At 34.9% G+C, this 14,636-nt stretch overlaps 1 protein-coding gene across 1 annotated transcript in view; it reads right to left on the bottom strand.

Annotated features, from left to right (window-relative positions):
* LOC129217817 (cell adhesion molecule Dscam2-like) overlaps positions 1-14,636 on the bottom strand; it is a 234,892-nt gene that overhangs the window by 174,183 nt on the left and 46,073 nt on the right. Inside the window, exon 3 of the mRNA XM_054852155.1 lies at positions 2,658-2,816. Within this exon, the coding sequence (XP_054708130.1) occupies positions 2,658-2,816 (159 nt within the window). The remainder of the gene's footprint in view (positions 1-2,657; positions 2,817-14,636) is intronic.

The following is a 14,636-nucleotide window of genomic DNA, read 5'->3' as shown; positions in this document are numbered from 1 at the left end:
TTTCATCTAAAAACATTGGGCTAATGTTAAGTTCCATAAAATGCGCCAAACTTCAATAAGGAGTTATTTTGTTGAAAAGTAGATAGATTACCATGGTTATAAATGTACAACAAAAAATTAAATCAAGAATTTGAGTCGCTTTTGATTTGTTATGAATTTTTAAGAATTGCTAATATCAAGTAAGTAGTTTTTCATAAGCAATGAGGCAATTGTTTTTCTTTCTTTCTTTCTTTTTTTTTGATTGATTCACAGAAATTTTTTCTTTGTGTGATACTTTATGCGTCATTCTGGTAAATAATCTCTAAAAATCTGTAAACGATATTTTTTTCTTATTCTTTTAAGGTAATATTAAACAATGAAAGTGAGTTTAAAGTATTCCAATTCGTTAAAAAATGAATACATGGGACAAAAAATGACAAAGAAAAAGTTTTCGTTACTATCCTCTATAAGTCGACCACCTGTCTAAGTTGACCACCAAAGTACTGCACCGCAAGTGGTCAACTTACACAGGTTTCACTGTAGTATCCAGTTCTAATTCTGTATCTGACAACAACGGTCAACTTAGAAAGGTGGTCACCTTTACAGGTTTTACTGTATATGGTTGGTTGGGGTCATGTCCAGTCAAAATGTTGCCAAAATTATTGCCTTGCCAACGTCCACAGTTTTGTTGAAAGAGAGTTTTCCCTGAAAGGGAAGTTCATTAATAGCATGTAGCGTCTCGTGTTGGCTGCGCAGTTGAGTGTATGTCCCGGTTTGAGTTTATCGCCCAAACAGTTTCTACATGATTGGTACGTTCTAGTGTCACCTGTATTAATAATACTACCGAATGAGATCCATGACTTGTAGGAGCAAAATTTAAATATTTTGCATGTTTAACTAGTTTTCTAAATCCCAGCAAGGGGACATAACCAATCAAGAGAACTGCCGAAACTTGTGCCATTTATTATTTTCGGAAAGTTACAAAATAATAATAATAATAATAATAGTTGAAAATTAACTTGAATTCTGAAATTTTTAATTCAAATTATGCTTTTCGCAATCACGAGTGTCGACAGGACCCTGCTCATTGGGGGCTATTGTTTCTAGAAACGACTCCTGTCCCCCCAAGCCTGCCCCTCCTCCTGGGCGGTTACGTGCGTATAGTTGCGTGTGTGCGTGCAGGCGTGTGTGTGTGTGTGTGTGCGCGTGCCGGCGTGTGTGTGTGTGTGCGCGTGCAGGCGTGTGTGTGTGTGTGTGCGCGTGCAGGCGTGTGTGTGTGCGCGCGTGCAGGCGTGTGTGTGTGCGCGCGTGCAGGCGTGTGTGTGTGCGCGCGTGCAGGCGTGTGTGTGCGTGCGTGTGTGTGTATGTGTGTGTGTGCGTGTGTGTGTATGTGTAGGTGCGCGTGAGTGCATGTGTAGGTTTGTGTGTTTGCATAGACCTGTTTGTATACACGTAGGCGTGTGTGTATGTGTGTAAAGCCTTGTGTATGAGCGTGTGTGACTGTGTGTGTGTGTGTGTGTGTGTGTGTGTGTGATCGAGCGTGTGTGTAGGACATGAACGCATGGACCAGGAGAAACTGATTCCAGGAAGCAGTGCTTGGAGCCGCGCGTGCAGAGGACGGTGGGCGGTGGTGCTGCAGAGGCCCCCTAGTGCAAGCTGAAAAAGGCACGGACATCAAAAACGGTCAAATGAGAACAATAAGCAATCGTGATTGCTCACAAAAAGTAAGAATTTTCAGATGTAATATGAATGTTATTTTTCTCGTCTGGCTTTGGTTAAGTGAAATTATGAAATCAAAAAGATTTTTTAACTGAAAAATATGATTTTTCCTATTAATGAAAAAAATGTATTTGTTTTTATTTCTGAAGAAGTGGAATAGAAGAAACAGTCGGATGAGTATCAAATAAAATGAACGCTTAAAAATAAACAAACTTTTAAATTTAAAATGATACTATTTTCCAAAAATAAAGGGCTCTCTAGTGCCGCATAATGCCATTCTGGTTTAGACTTAAGCAACAAAAAAAAAAAAAAAAAAAAAACAAAAAAACACATATAGAAACGTGAAACAAGAAGCCTCATTCCAAATAACGATAAAATACAACAGCTATCTTTTGAATATCCAGTAGCAGAACGATAATACAATAACCTAAGAAAATGCCCCTCTTTTTGCGCTTTTCTTTCCAATCCTCGAAAGAAAATCTACGTTTTAACTGCTTGCGGATTATAGATATATTATGATTGCTTCACAAAGTGAATCGATTGGTTTTGTTTTTTGTTTTGAGATGGATCTTTTTTCCAGATTGATGAAACCGTTAGCTCGAAGGGAAAAAAGAGACTTGATTCCTAAAATATCAAGATGTTTCTTGCGTCGAAAGGAATTTCTAAGAAAAGACATTTAGCTAACTTTTTTTTCCGCTCCCTCCCACACCAAAGAGATAAGGAAAAAAAATTAATTTGAATTTTGACATCTTGAATTAAAATTATGTTTTTCGCAATCACGAGTGTGTGTATGTAGGCGTGTGTGTTTGTGTGAGAGGGTATGTGTGTTTGTGTGTAGGGGGTATGTGTATGTGTGTGTAGGCATGTGTGTTTGTGTCTGTTTGCTGGCATAAGTGTGTGGGTAGTTGTGTATATGAATGTGTGTGTGTATGGGCGGTATGTGTATGCGAAAAACTTACCTCTGGTTACTGTGGAATTAATTGTGACTCCATCTCCTCTCTTCCATTGGAAAGTGATGTATTCCTTTACAAAAGATGGAACCTGGCATCGGAGAACTGCAGTATTGCCACGGACGACGAACTCATCGTATACTTGGGCTTTGTATCGTCTTTTGACAACTGGAAAAAAAGTAGGGAGGGATTGTCAGATAATAGAAAAAGAGAGTTACATGTTTAAAAAGCAAAACAAGCATCAAAACGTTCAAAGGGAACAATAATGCACTAGTTCAAAGTAAAAGCTTAAGCATGCTTCCTCATCTTTGTGAAATAGATAAAATCTACTTATTCTACAACCCAAATTCAAAACCATAGAATACCAGAACTGTTTGAACAAAACTTGTCCCTGAGTAAGGAAAAATGAACGCATGCAAATTAAAAAGACTAAAAATCGTTGTTCATGAATGGGTAAATCAATTTAAACAACTTCTCAGATAATATTTTAACAATTTATGGATCATTAACACATTGGGAAAATAGATAGATCTTTGATATGGGTCAAAAAGATTAGAATAATTTATTCATTCCATGTGAATTTTAAAAAGTAGCGAAAGTATTTACATACCTGTTACCCTATAGTTTGTCACAAGTATGGAGCTTGGCGCCCGAATAATTTTACGCTCTTTTAAAAGTCTTTTATCGCTCAAAAGGAGTCGTCAAGGTGATAAATAGAGGGAAAAGAACGAAGTTACGCATTGTATCATTTCCCAAAGTTAGAAAAAAACTATCCAACTCAATTCAAATGAACGTTTTACAATCTATGGTATGTAAGATTTTAAAGGAATATAGAAGGACTGACCAACTAAAAAGTAACCGAAGTAAACGAGGTAGAAAAATTGTAACACCTGGCAGAGATAAACCAAAGTTGAAGTAAATTGTCCAAAATAATCGTTGAAAAATGCTTTTTTCGTCCATAAGTGTTGGATAGAATGGACCTTATCCACGCCAACTACTATTGGACTGTTGCATAAACTGCAGTTTTAATTGCAGATCTACAAAGTGAGACCAAAGATAAACATGAAGCAGAAAGTACACCGATCTCCTGGAACAAAGAGAAGCTCAAACAGGGGCAACAAGGGTAGAAAAGTATTGTATTTAGTGATGAATATTTTTTTGGAATATAAGTGAACACAAAAAGGTGTTCGGGTTTGACGTTTAAAAAGAAAAGAGTATTAGAAATCTTGTGTAAGACATTCTTTCCACTTTGACACATCCTTCTTGGTTTGTGGGTGCATGAGGGCTGCTGGAATTGGGAAGTTATACATGTATATCTTAAAATAAAACAATGCGTGACTTCCGCTGTTAATCAATAATACTGCATGATACTTCATCTGAGGCACAGCAGCTACACATTGAGTGACACATTTTATCTTTCAGTAAAATTCGACTCCATGTCACATCTCTAAATCTCATAGATTTAAATTCATAGATTTAAAATAGAAAGAGGAATTTCGGTATTAAACTGGTTAAGAAACTCTACCAATCTCAATGCGATCAAGAATTTGTGGTACCGTCAAATCTAAAGAAAGCGGTTCAAGACCTGGTGCCCGCGAACAAAATTGAGCTTGTTGCCGCATTGAAGAGGATATGGAAACAGTGTCAGAAACGATTGATGTAAACAGGTGATAGAATCCGTCTGAAAAGGATTAAAGCATTCAATCCAGCAAAAAATGACTTATTCTAGTACTGATATTGTTTCTTTTGAAAGTGTTTTTCCCCCTTTAATCCGAATATTCTAATTTTTTGACTCAATGTAAATTTTCATCACAAAATGAACTTTTGGATTATTTCGTCTAAGATTATTTTAATTGATTATATTTGAAATGTAATGTACATTTTAAAGGTCAAAGAAATGTGACACTCTTTTTTAAATATTTAATTTGCACTTATATTTTGATAGAATAAACTTTTTTCCAAAAAGTGGAAAGTATTCTATTATTTTGAATTTGAGTTGTATAAAAGAATTAAATTCAAGAAAAGGTATAAGTTCATAAATTCACAAAAATAAATAAATAAATAAATGCTTCCCAGTTATTTTTTTATAATCTTTACTAATAATAAAGCTGAAAGTCTCTCTGTCCGGAGGATGTCTGGATGTCTGTAGGATATCTGTAGGATGTCTGTGACGCGCATAGCGCCTAGACCGTTCGGCCGATTTTCCTGAAATTTGGCACAAAGTTAGTATGTAGCATGGGGGTGTGCACCACGAAGCGATTTTTCGAAAATTCGATTTTGTTCTTTTTCTATTCCAATTTTAAGAACAAAACTATCATAAGATGGACGAATAAATTACGAAATTATCATAACGTGGAACCGTAACATGGGCACAAGCCAATTGGCGAGATACGAAATTATCATAACGTGGAACCGTAACGTGGGCACAAGCCAATTGGCGAGAAAATTCACTACACATCATTTGTAAATATACAGGCGAACCAAAAGACCTTTTAATTTGATATTACGGGCGAAGCCGTGCGGGTACCACTAGTTTTTCTATAATTACACATACAATAAAAATCTTACCAAATGCTACTGTTTTTATCGATATAACGTATTTCTAAAAGTAAAACTGTGCCTAAACTACTAGGCCAGACTACCCTACCAACTTACAGAAAAAAAAAAATCTTCCCGACGTCATACACTGAAAACCGCTGATCCAAAACTTTTCCCTGAATAATGTTTGAAATAAAGTTTCAAGTAACCGCACAAACAAGCACTTTGAAAAGCTGTTAATGCAATTTCAAATCCTTCCCATCACTCACTGGGTGCAGGGTTGGGATCTTTTAGTCAGTGATTGATAGAAGCAATTTAGGCGTCATGGATGTGAAGGGACGCTGATGGCCATTGGCTAGATGAAAATATTCTTAGCTTTTGGAAAAGAAGTATTGCTTTCTTTCTTTCCTCCTTGTGGATGTTTTCTTTGTGCTTTGTCGAGTGTTATTATTGGACTTCACGTGTTATCGTTTTGACGAATCTATTGATACATTGGATAGTTCAAGAAGATGAAAACTACTTTTGTTTGGATATAGGAATTAGTCTTTACATAACCAATGCTTTTACTTTTCTTTCCAAGGTTACTGTTCGGAATTACTACAATATAATAATATCTCTAGAAATAGAACTTATGAGAATTGACTCCATAATAATTTTCTAAAATAATTTCGAAGTCAAGAATCTTAAAATACTCCTAATTCATAACATCCCTCTTTTGGGGTTCACACACAATATAAAACTTTCTGAGCTCATTGTTTTGAGCAGTCACATTGCTTATTATTCTCATTTGACAGTTTTGATGTTCCTATGATTTTATTCCCTCCCCCCGCCTCCCTCTGCAGCACCACCCTCAACCGGCGCGTCCATAATCTACACACACACACACGCATGCATACATACACCTGCACACACACACACTCATGCCTGCACACACCACAAACACACACATACATACACACATACCCACACCCTACACACACACATACATACACACCTACCCACATACACACACAATTTGCACACACTCACACCTACCCACATACACACACAATTTGCACACACGCACACCTACCCACATACACACACAATTTGCACACACACACACACCTACCCACATACACACACAATTTGCACACACACACACCTACCCACATACACACACAATTTGCACACACACACACCTACCCACACATACACACACACATACATACGCACATGTATACACACACATACAAACGCATACCCACACACTCATGCCTGCACACAGACACAAACACATCCGCCTACATTCACACACGACACACACACTCGTAATTGCGAAAAACATAATTTGAATTCCAGGTGTCAAAATTCAAATTATTTATTTATTTATTTTTGGAGTTCACAAGTATTTAGCTGTACTTTTAGTAATGGTCGCGCTTCGAAAGACGATTGACGGATTATACAACGTTGAATTTCAAGGTAATTAAATACCTGACTGACCTCAACCCAGACAACAATTGGCAAATTTCGTAGTGTGTCAGCTCAGAAAAACTAGAAATTCTGCAAATTTTAGGGCTGACTGATAGCTTAGAAGTCAAAACGAGGGAAACCATCCTATCCCACTCAAAACTGTAAGCATTAGTATTACTCAATATTAAAATTTTGTCCGCCTACAGAAGCTTTGAACTACAAGGTTTTTTTTTTCTTTGCGAATCTCATTCCTCTTTTAAAAAAATTAAAATTATAATGTATAACCCTTCCAAATGGGTTGTTTTCGAAATTAAGAAATTTTTTTTTTTGAAAAAGCATGCTTGAAAGCATAGGATTTAACCATTTCTTAAAAGATTTAACAAAATTTAATATTTTAAACAGTTTTTTCATCGGTGCGCAGATTGAAATTCATATATTTTACGCTTCTGCACATGCCATCACGAGTGATGACATGCCATTCACTGATGCTATTACCGCACAGCGCAAATTATCATAGCCTGGCAACGTGGTTTAGAGCAAAGCGTAAACAATTAGCTCGCCAACGGAGTAGCACGCCAAAGTACTTCACTTGTGATGCCATAAAGACCACGCTTTATTGTCAAAATCGGACAGTAAAAAAAAATAAAATAATAAATAAATGAAAAATAGAAGTTGGGGAAAAATGAAAGTTTTTTCTGGCTCTATGTTAATTGTTTGCTCATTCTATCAATTTCAATAACAACAAGAAGTTCTGTCTAGAACTAGACGAGCCTACTTTCCCGCATACCCATACTACTTTCTAGTACCTGATCAATATTCTCAAAAATAGCTAAAATCGCAAATTTTTTCAAACATATTTTTAAAATACTTTAAGCTGATTTCTAGGAATAAAATATTTTTCACTCATCTAAAAAAATTAGATGCGTAAAAAAAAAAAAAAAATAGCAGCAAATTTTAATTAAAGCAGCTAATACACTTTTTTCCATTGAAAAAATCTTTAACAGCTTTCAAAACCAAAAAAATAATAATTAAAATTAATAAGCTCATTAAAATAAATACATCATATCAAAAAAAAAAAAAGTCGTTTCTTTTTCCCCTGTTGCCAAAAACAATTTTTTTAATGAATTAATGCACTTACCAAAATAAAGAAAAAGAATAAAATGTCAACTTAAAGAAATAATTTTCATTGTCAAAAAAAAAAAAAAATCGTCTGCGGATATCTTTATGTAGAAACATAAATGACTTCAAGTTTGTTCGTCGAAAACTGAATACCTAAATTAAAACTTTAACGTAAAAATAAAAACACGTCAGATCAACAATAATTATTTCAGTCAAAACCATAGCTGCGGAGTCGGAGTCGGAGTCAATCTCATTTTGGGGTAAAGGAGTCGGAGTCGAATCTATAAGAATCGGTTTTTCCTCCGTGTATAAATTTTCGCCAAAGCTACGAAGTCATAGTCGAAGACGGGGAGTCGGAGTCCGATTGATTGTCGGGCACAGGAGTCGGAGTCAAGTGCCCCTAAATTCTCGGAGTCGAAGTCTGGAGTTTGGCGTCAAGAGATATTTCCAACAAAATTTGTTTGAAGTAATTCCGCCTTCAGCTCAGAAATCTACATTGACTTTCAGTTTCCCCGTAGGCGCTAATGTTAAGGGATTTGAACTGTTCAAAATTGAACGGAGAATTGTTCAAATCAAAAAGAAATTTTATATACAAATTTTTCATCAAAAGCTTTTTCCTACAAAGTTTGTTTGAAGCAAATTCGCCTCACAGTTCGGAATTGCCTTGAATTTTCCCGTTGGCGCTAATGTTAAGTTTTTTGAACTGTTCAAAATTGAACAATAAATAGTTCAAATCAAAAAGTGAAATATGGGAATGAGGTGTCGTCGCCGAGATCTTTCGAACAAAAAAAAGTTTCTTCGAATCGGGCTATTTATTCAAAAGTTATTAGGGGGGGGGGGGGCAGACAGACAGACAGACCGACAGACCGACGGACATTTTTCCCCATCTCAATACCCTACTTTCCAATTTTTAATATTTCAATATTTATTTAATTATTTTATTTATTTTTGACTTTTTTTTTGTTTTTTTGCGATATTTTTAAGATGCATTAAGCCTTCTTTCATGCTTTTTTCTTCTTTTTCTGACTTTTACTGGGAAAGTAGGCTAAAAAGTAGTACTTTTAACTGAAGGAAACAACCTCATTGATTTTAAGGGTCGTTTTTGTGTCGAGGCTAAAGTCAAACTTCTTCCCATTTGAGGACTTCACGTTCTCACGAAGCTTTACCTTCGGCTTTAAACCTATACTCGCTTATATAATCCAGCTTGTGACTTAGCCCTTGCTTGTGATAATTCTATGTTGGAGTAAAAATAGAGTATAACATTAAAGCTTAATAAGTTATTAAGTACTAGTGGCACCCGCACGGCTTCGCCCGTAATAGAAAAATTAAAGGTCTTTTGGATCGCCTGTGTATTTACAAATAATGTATGGTGAATTTTCTCGCCAACTGGCTTGTACCGACGTTACAGTTCCACGTTATGATAATTTCGTATCTCGCCAATTGGCTTGTGCCCCTGTTACGGTTCCACGTCATGATAATTTCGTAATTTATGATAGTTTTTTTTCTTAAAATTGGAATAAAAAAAGAACCACATCGAATTTTCGAAAAATCGCTTCGAGGTGCACACCCCCATGCTACATACTAACTTCGTGCCAAATTTCATGAAAATCGGCAGAACGGTTTAGGCGCTATGCGCGTCACAGACATCCTACAGACATCCTACAGACATCCAGACATCCAGACATCCTCCGGACAGAGAGACTTTCTGCTTTATTATTAGTAAAGATAAAAGAGGCACATGAAATACATTGCCAGTTCAGTCATTTCCAGCCGAGGGCTGCAGTTTCGTGCTTATTAGCACTCATCAGCCCGGCATAGGAAAATGACTGAGCTGTAGATGAAAACCTCTTAAGGAAGCCAAGAGTGCCAAACAAAGGGGTAGCTAATATAGAATTAGCTCAGACCAGATGAGTGACCGAAGCAATGGTTCGGTTCAACTGGAAGATTGAAGGCAAGGCATGGTATATTCAGTAAATTACAAACCCATTTGCCGAGGATAAGGCAGAAACACATGAAATACATCACAAGCTCAGTCGTAATTTACTGAATATAAGAGAGGGTATGGCATAATTATGCTATTACAGTTGATGTTCATACCTGATTAGCAATTGAAAAAAGTGAGCAAAAAAAACTTATGAGTTAAAATGAAGCTAAAGATTTGCTACAAAATAATTAGTGTAACAGAATAAATAATGCTACAAAAATTGTTAAATGTTTGCTATTTTATAGAATTCACTACAACTGAAAGAAAATTTATTCATAATTAGTTAAGGTTTAAGACTCTAAATTATTCATTTTCCTGCGATTTCTTTACACGTATATCAACATCACATTGTGAAAATTTAGTTTGGTTTGAAAGCAATATAGAAAAACATATTAGAAAATATAAAAGTCATATTCCCAATACTACTAACTAGTCCGCTGGAATTCGCCAAAAGCCAAAGCATTTATTGCCGTCAACATTTATTATAGCCATTGCTGCCAATCTTTACTCCAAGCTTTGAAAAGCATGAATAACTTAAGATAAATAAATACCTTTGTGCTGAACAGTAAAATAAGACAAAACAACGTTAGAAGAAGCACAAATTTGAAAATTACAGCAGACACGTGTTTTGGCGCTACAGGGAACGCCTTTTTCAATGCAAAAAATAATGAGCTTATGGATGAAAAGACATGAATAACTTGTTTGATACAGGTAGACTTTCAGTTCTTGTTTTTTTTTTTAATCTCTGAATTTCTTCGATACACTGTATGCACCCTTGTCTAAGGTTAGTCTAACACATTAGTTTTCATACGCCTCTTAAGGGGTTTCGTAAACATTTAAAGAGCTGCCAAGTGTCGAGGTATGTGCAATCACCCTTTTGTACCGATTTCGGCCAGGGGTGCCTCTCCTAAGGGCAAAGGCTCATCCCCTCAATATCGCGAAGACCCCTTCAAAAAGCAAGAGCCCCCTAAATGAGAAAAATACCCATCAAAACACCCCCCCCCCCAAAAAAAAAATGGAAAGTTGTAAATGAACTTCGCAAAAGAGGTATGCACCTCATAAATTAAGTAATGCATAATGTCTGGAACGTTATAAGACGCTTAGCTCACCGCATAAAATGTAAATAGACAAACATACAAAACTTCTTTAATGACTAAGTGAATTTAACATTGCAAATGGGAAACTAAAGAGAGTGTGTACCTTATAAAATAAGTAATGCACAATGTCTGGCGCGTTATAAGACGCTTAGGTCACTGAATAAAATATAAATATACAAACATACAAAAGTTATTTTAATGACTGTAAGTGAATTTAACATTGCAAATGGAAAACTAAAAAGAGTGTGTACCTTATAAATTAAGTAATGCACAATGTCTGACGCGGTATAAGACGCTTAGCTCACTGAATAAAATGTAAATAGACAAACATACAAAAGTTCTTTTAATGAATGTAAGTGAATTTAACATTGCAAATGGAAAGCTAAAAAGAGTGTGTATCTTATAAATTAGGTAATGCACAATGTCTGACGCGGTATAAGACGCTTAGCTCACTGAATAAAATGTAAATAGACAAACACACAAAAGTTCTTTTAATGACTGTAATTGAATTTAACATTGCAAATGGAAAGCTAAAAAGAGTGTGTATCTTATAAATTAAGTAATGCACAATGTCTGACGCGGTATAAGACGCTTAGCTCACTGAATAAAATGTAAATAGACAAACATACAAAAGTTCTTTAATGGCTGTAAGTGAATTTAACATTGCAAATGGAAAGCTAAAAAGAGTGTGTATCTTATAAATTAAGTAATGCACAATGTCTGACGCGGTATAAGACGCTTAGCTCACTGAATAAAATGTAAATAGACAAACATACAAAAGTTCTTTTAATGACTGTAAGTGAATTTAACATTGCAAATGGAAAGCTAAAAAGAGTGTGTATCTTATAAATTAAGTAATGCACAATGTCTGACGCGGTATAAGACGCTTAGCTCACTGAATAAAATGTAAATAGACAAACATACAAAAGTTCTTTTAATGACTGTAAGTGAATTTAACATTGCAAATGGAAAGCTAAAAAGAGTGTGTATCTTATAAATTAAGTAATGCACAATGTCTGACGCGGTATAAGACGCTTAGCTCACTGAATAAAATGTAAATAGACAAACATACAAAAGTTCTTTAATGGCTGTAAGTGAATTTAACATTGCAAATGGAAAGCTAAAAAGAGTGTGTATCTTATAAATTAAGTAATGCACAATGTCTGACGCGGTATAAGACGCTTAGCTCACTGAATAAAATGAAAATAGACAAACATACAAAAGTTCTTTTAATGACTGTAAGTGAATTTAACATTGCAAATGGAAAGCTAAAAAGAGTGTGTATCTTATAAATTAAGTAATGCACAATGTCTGACGCGGTATAAGACGCTTAGCTCACCGCATAAAATGTAAATAGACAAACATACAAAACTTCTTTAATGACTAAGTGAATTTAACATTGCAAATGGGAAACTAAAGAGAGTGTGTACCTTATAAAACAAGTAATGCACAATGTCTGACGCGTTATAAGACGCTTAGGTCACTGAATAAAATGTAAATAGACAAACATACAAAAGTTCTTTTAATGACTGTAAGTGAATTTAACATTGCAAATGGAAAGCTAAAAAGAGTGTGTATCTTATAAATTAGGTAATGCACAATGTCTGACGCGGTATAAGACGCTTAGCTCACTGAATAAAATATAAATAGACAAACATACAAAAGTTCTTTTAATGACTTTAAGTGAATTTAACATTGCAAATGGAAAGCTAAAAGAGTGTGTATCTTATAAATTAAGTAATGCACAATGTCTGACGCGGTATAAGACGCTTAGCTCACTGAATAAAATGTAAATAGACAAACATACAAAAGTTCTTTAATGGCTGTAAGTGAATTTAACATTGCAAATGGAAAACTAAAAAGAGTGTGCACCGTATAAATTAAATTGAACTTTGTTTCGCGCAATATTTCATGCTGAGCTCACTAAAAAAAGCAATCAACAGAGGCTCGATATTGATTGTAAATGAGCTTAACAGAGCAAGGAAAAATCTCAAAAGAGCTCTGTTTCGTATAAATTACAAAATTAAATTTGTCTGGAACAGCATATAAAGCAAGCTGAGCTCCCTTAACATGAAGCAACCAAACAAACATACTAAAGTTCATCAAGAACTGCAAAACAGTTCAACATTGCAAATTTAAATCTCAAAAGAACTTTGCACCGCTAAAAGTACGAAATGAACTTTGATGCAGTTTATATAACAAATTGAGCTCACTTAATAAAACAAGCTCAATATATGAAACATATAGAAGTTACATAGTATACAATGAAGTCTCCAAAAAGTGTCTGTGTGTTTGAAATCGCAAAACTTGCGAACTATCCGGCTGATTTCGCTGAAATTTTCGCAGTTTGTTCCTTTAAGTCCTGAAAAGGTTTGCAGACCAGTTCGAAAAAAATTCGATGAATTGTTCTCTTTTTATTCCAATTTAAGCCCAATTTTCACACAAATTCCTGAATGTGGGAGTGAAAAACTACTTCAACATATTAATATTATATATCGTTAGAAAGAGTAGAATTTTCCGCGTTCTACGCAATTTGTTTTAATGCTCTTCCTTAATTACGGCGGGAGTTATTTACGTTTTTAGCTCGAATTTGTTTAGGATTATCTGAAAATTTAGGCGCTGCTTTCTTCATTAAATCTATCAATAAAAAGTGAAGGGGTTTTCCCACAGTTTTCTTTTTGACAGCATTGAAAAAAGTGGCATTTCTTACTCCTGTTATATCTCGACCTTTGGTCGAAAAACTAAACTTCTATCTCCGAAGGAAAAAAAAAGTTACGAGCCTTTTTAAATCAATTTCAAAAAATCGCATTTCCCTTCAAATTGTTTCCCGTTTTCTTTCGCATTTTAATTGCTTAAACTTATTTTATTTTGTGTTTCCATGGTTACGCTTTTTAAATGAATCTTTCTCGATTTAATTTCTTAAAAATATTTTAATATCTAGCGTCATTGTTTGGAAGGAAAATTTTGCATGATGTTTTTTTTAAATTTATTTAAGCCTGATTGTTGTATATACGTCACTTGAGACAATTTGTATTTTCAAGGTGGACCGGACAAAGCCGGGCAACGCAGCTAGTTGACTATAAATGAATTTAACACTTAAAATGAAGTTCCCAAATAAATTACGAAATGAGTATTGTCTAGAGCAGTATAAGAAGTATGCCTCACTCAATAAAAGGCAGGAAAAAAAAGAACAATCACTACAAATTAATAGGAATTTTCACTCAAAAACTTGATAGAAACGTGATAACTTTGCTGTGTTGGTCAACCATTAGAACTGCACTCAAGTGTTCAATAAAGCACCCATAAAATTATAGTCTGAAAAAAGGAAAAACATTAGGAAAAAAGTCCTAAATACAGCTTTCAGCCCGAAGTTTTAGAAATAAAGACATGTTTTGTCTGTTTCCAAAGAACCGAGTCCTCTTCTGAAAAATGGTTTTGACAGATAAGAGCAATTAAAATGTCATGGTTTTAAAATGATTGCTTTGCGGTAGATGATATCTTTCTCCACTTTTGGAGAAAAAAGGTTTTGGTTTCCTCTTGGGAGAAAATGTTTCTAGTCTTTCGAACATGTTATTGAATTTTTAAGACACGTTTCAGCGATGAATCGACCAATAGCTTTGAAAAGAATCGGTACTGTGGTCTGAATGTACCCCTGAATGTACGGACCCCCTTAAGGGTCCGGGACACAAAAATCGTCAAATTTTGCATTTTTTTTTTATCATTTGAAAATTTACTCCGTTTTCATCTGCTTAAAAAGACGTTTGAACCTTGTTTCTATCTTAATTAGAACGAAAGATA

This window comes from Uloborus diversus, chromosome 2 (assembly GCF_026930045.1).
Source record: "Uloborus diversus isolate 005 chromosome 2, Udiv.v.3.1, whole genome shotgun sequence".
NCBI lineage: Eukaryota > Metazoa > Arthropoda > Arachnida > Araneae > Uloboridae > Uloborus > Uloborus diversus.
The sequence above is the reverse complement of the archived record's forward strand: the minus strand, read 5'-3'. Positions and strand labels throughout refer to the sequence as shown.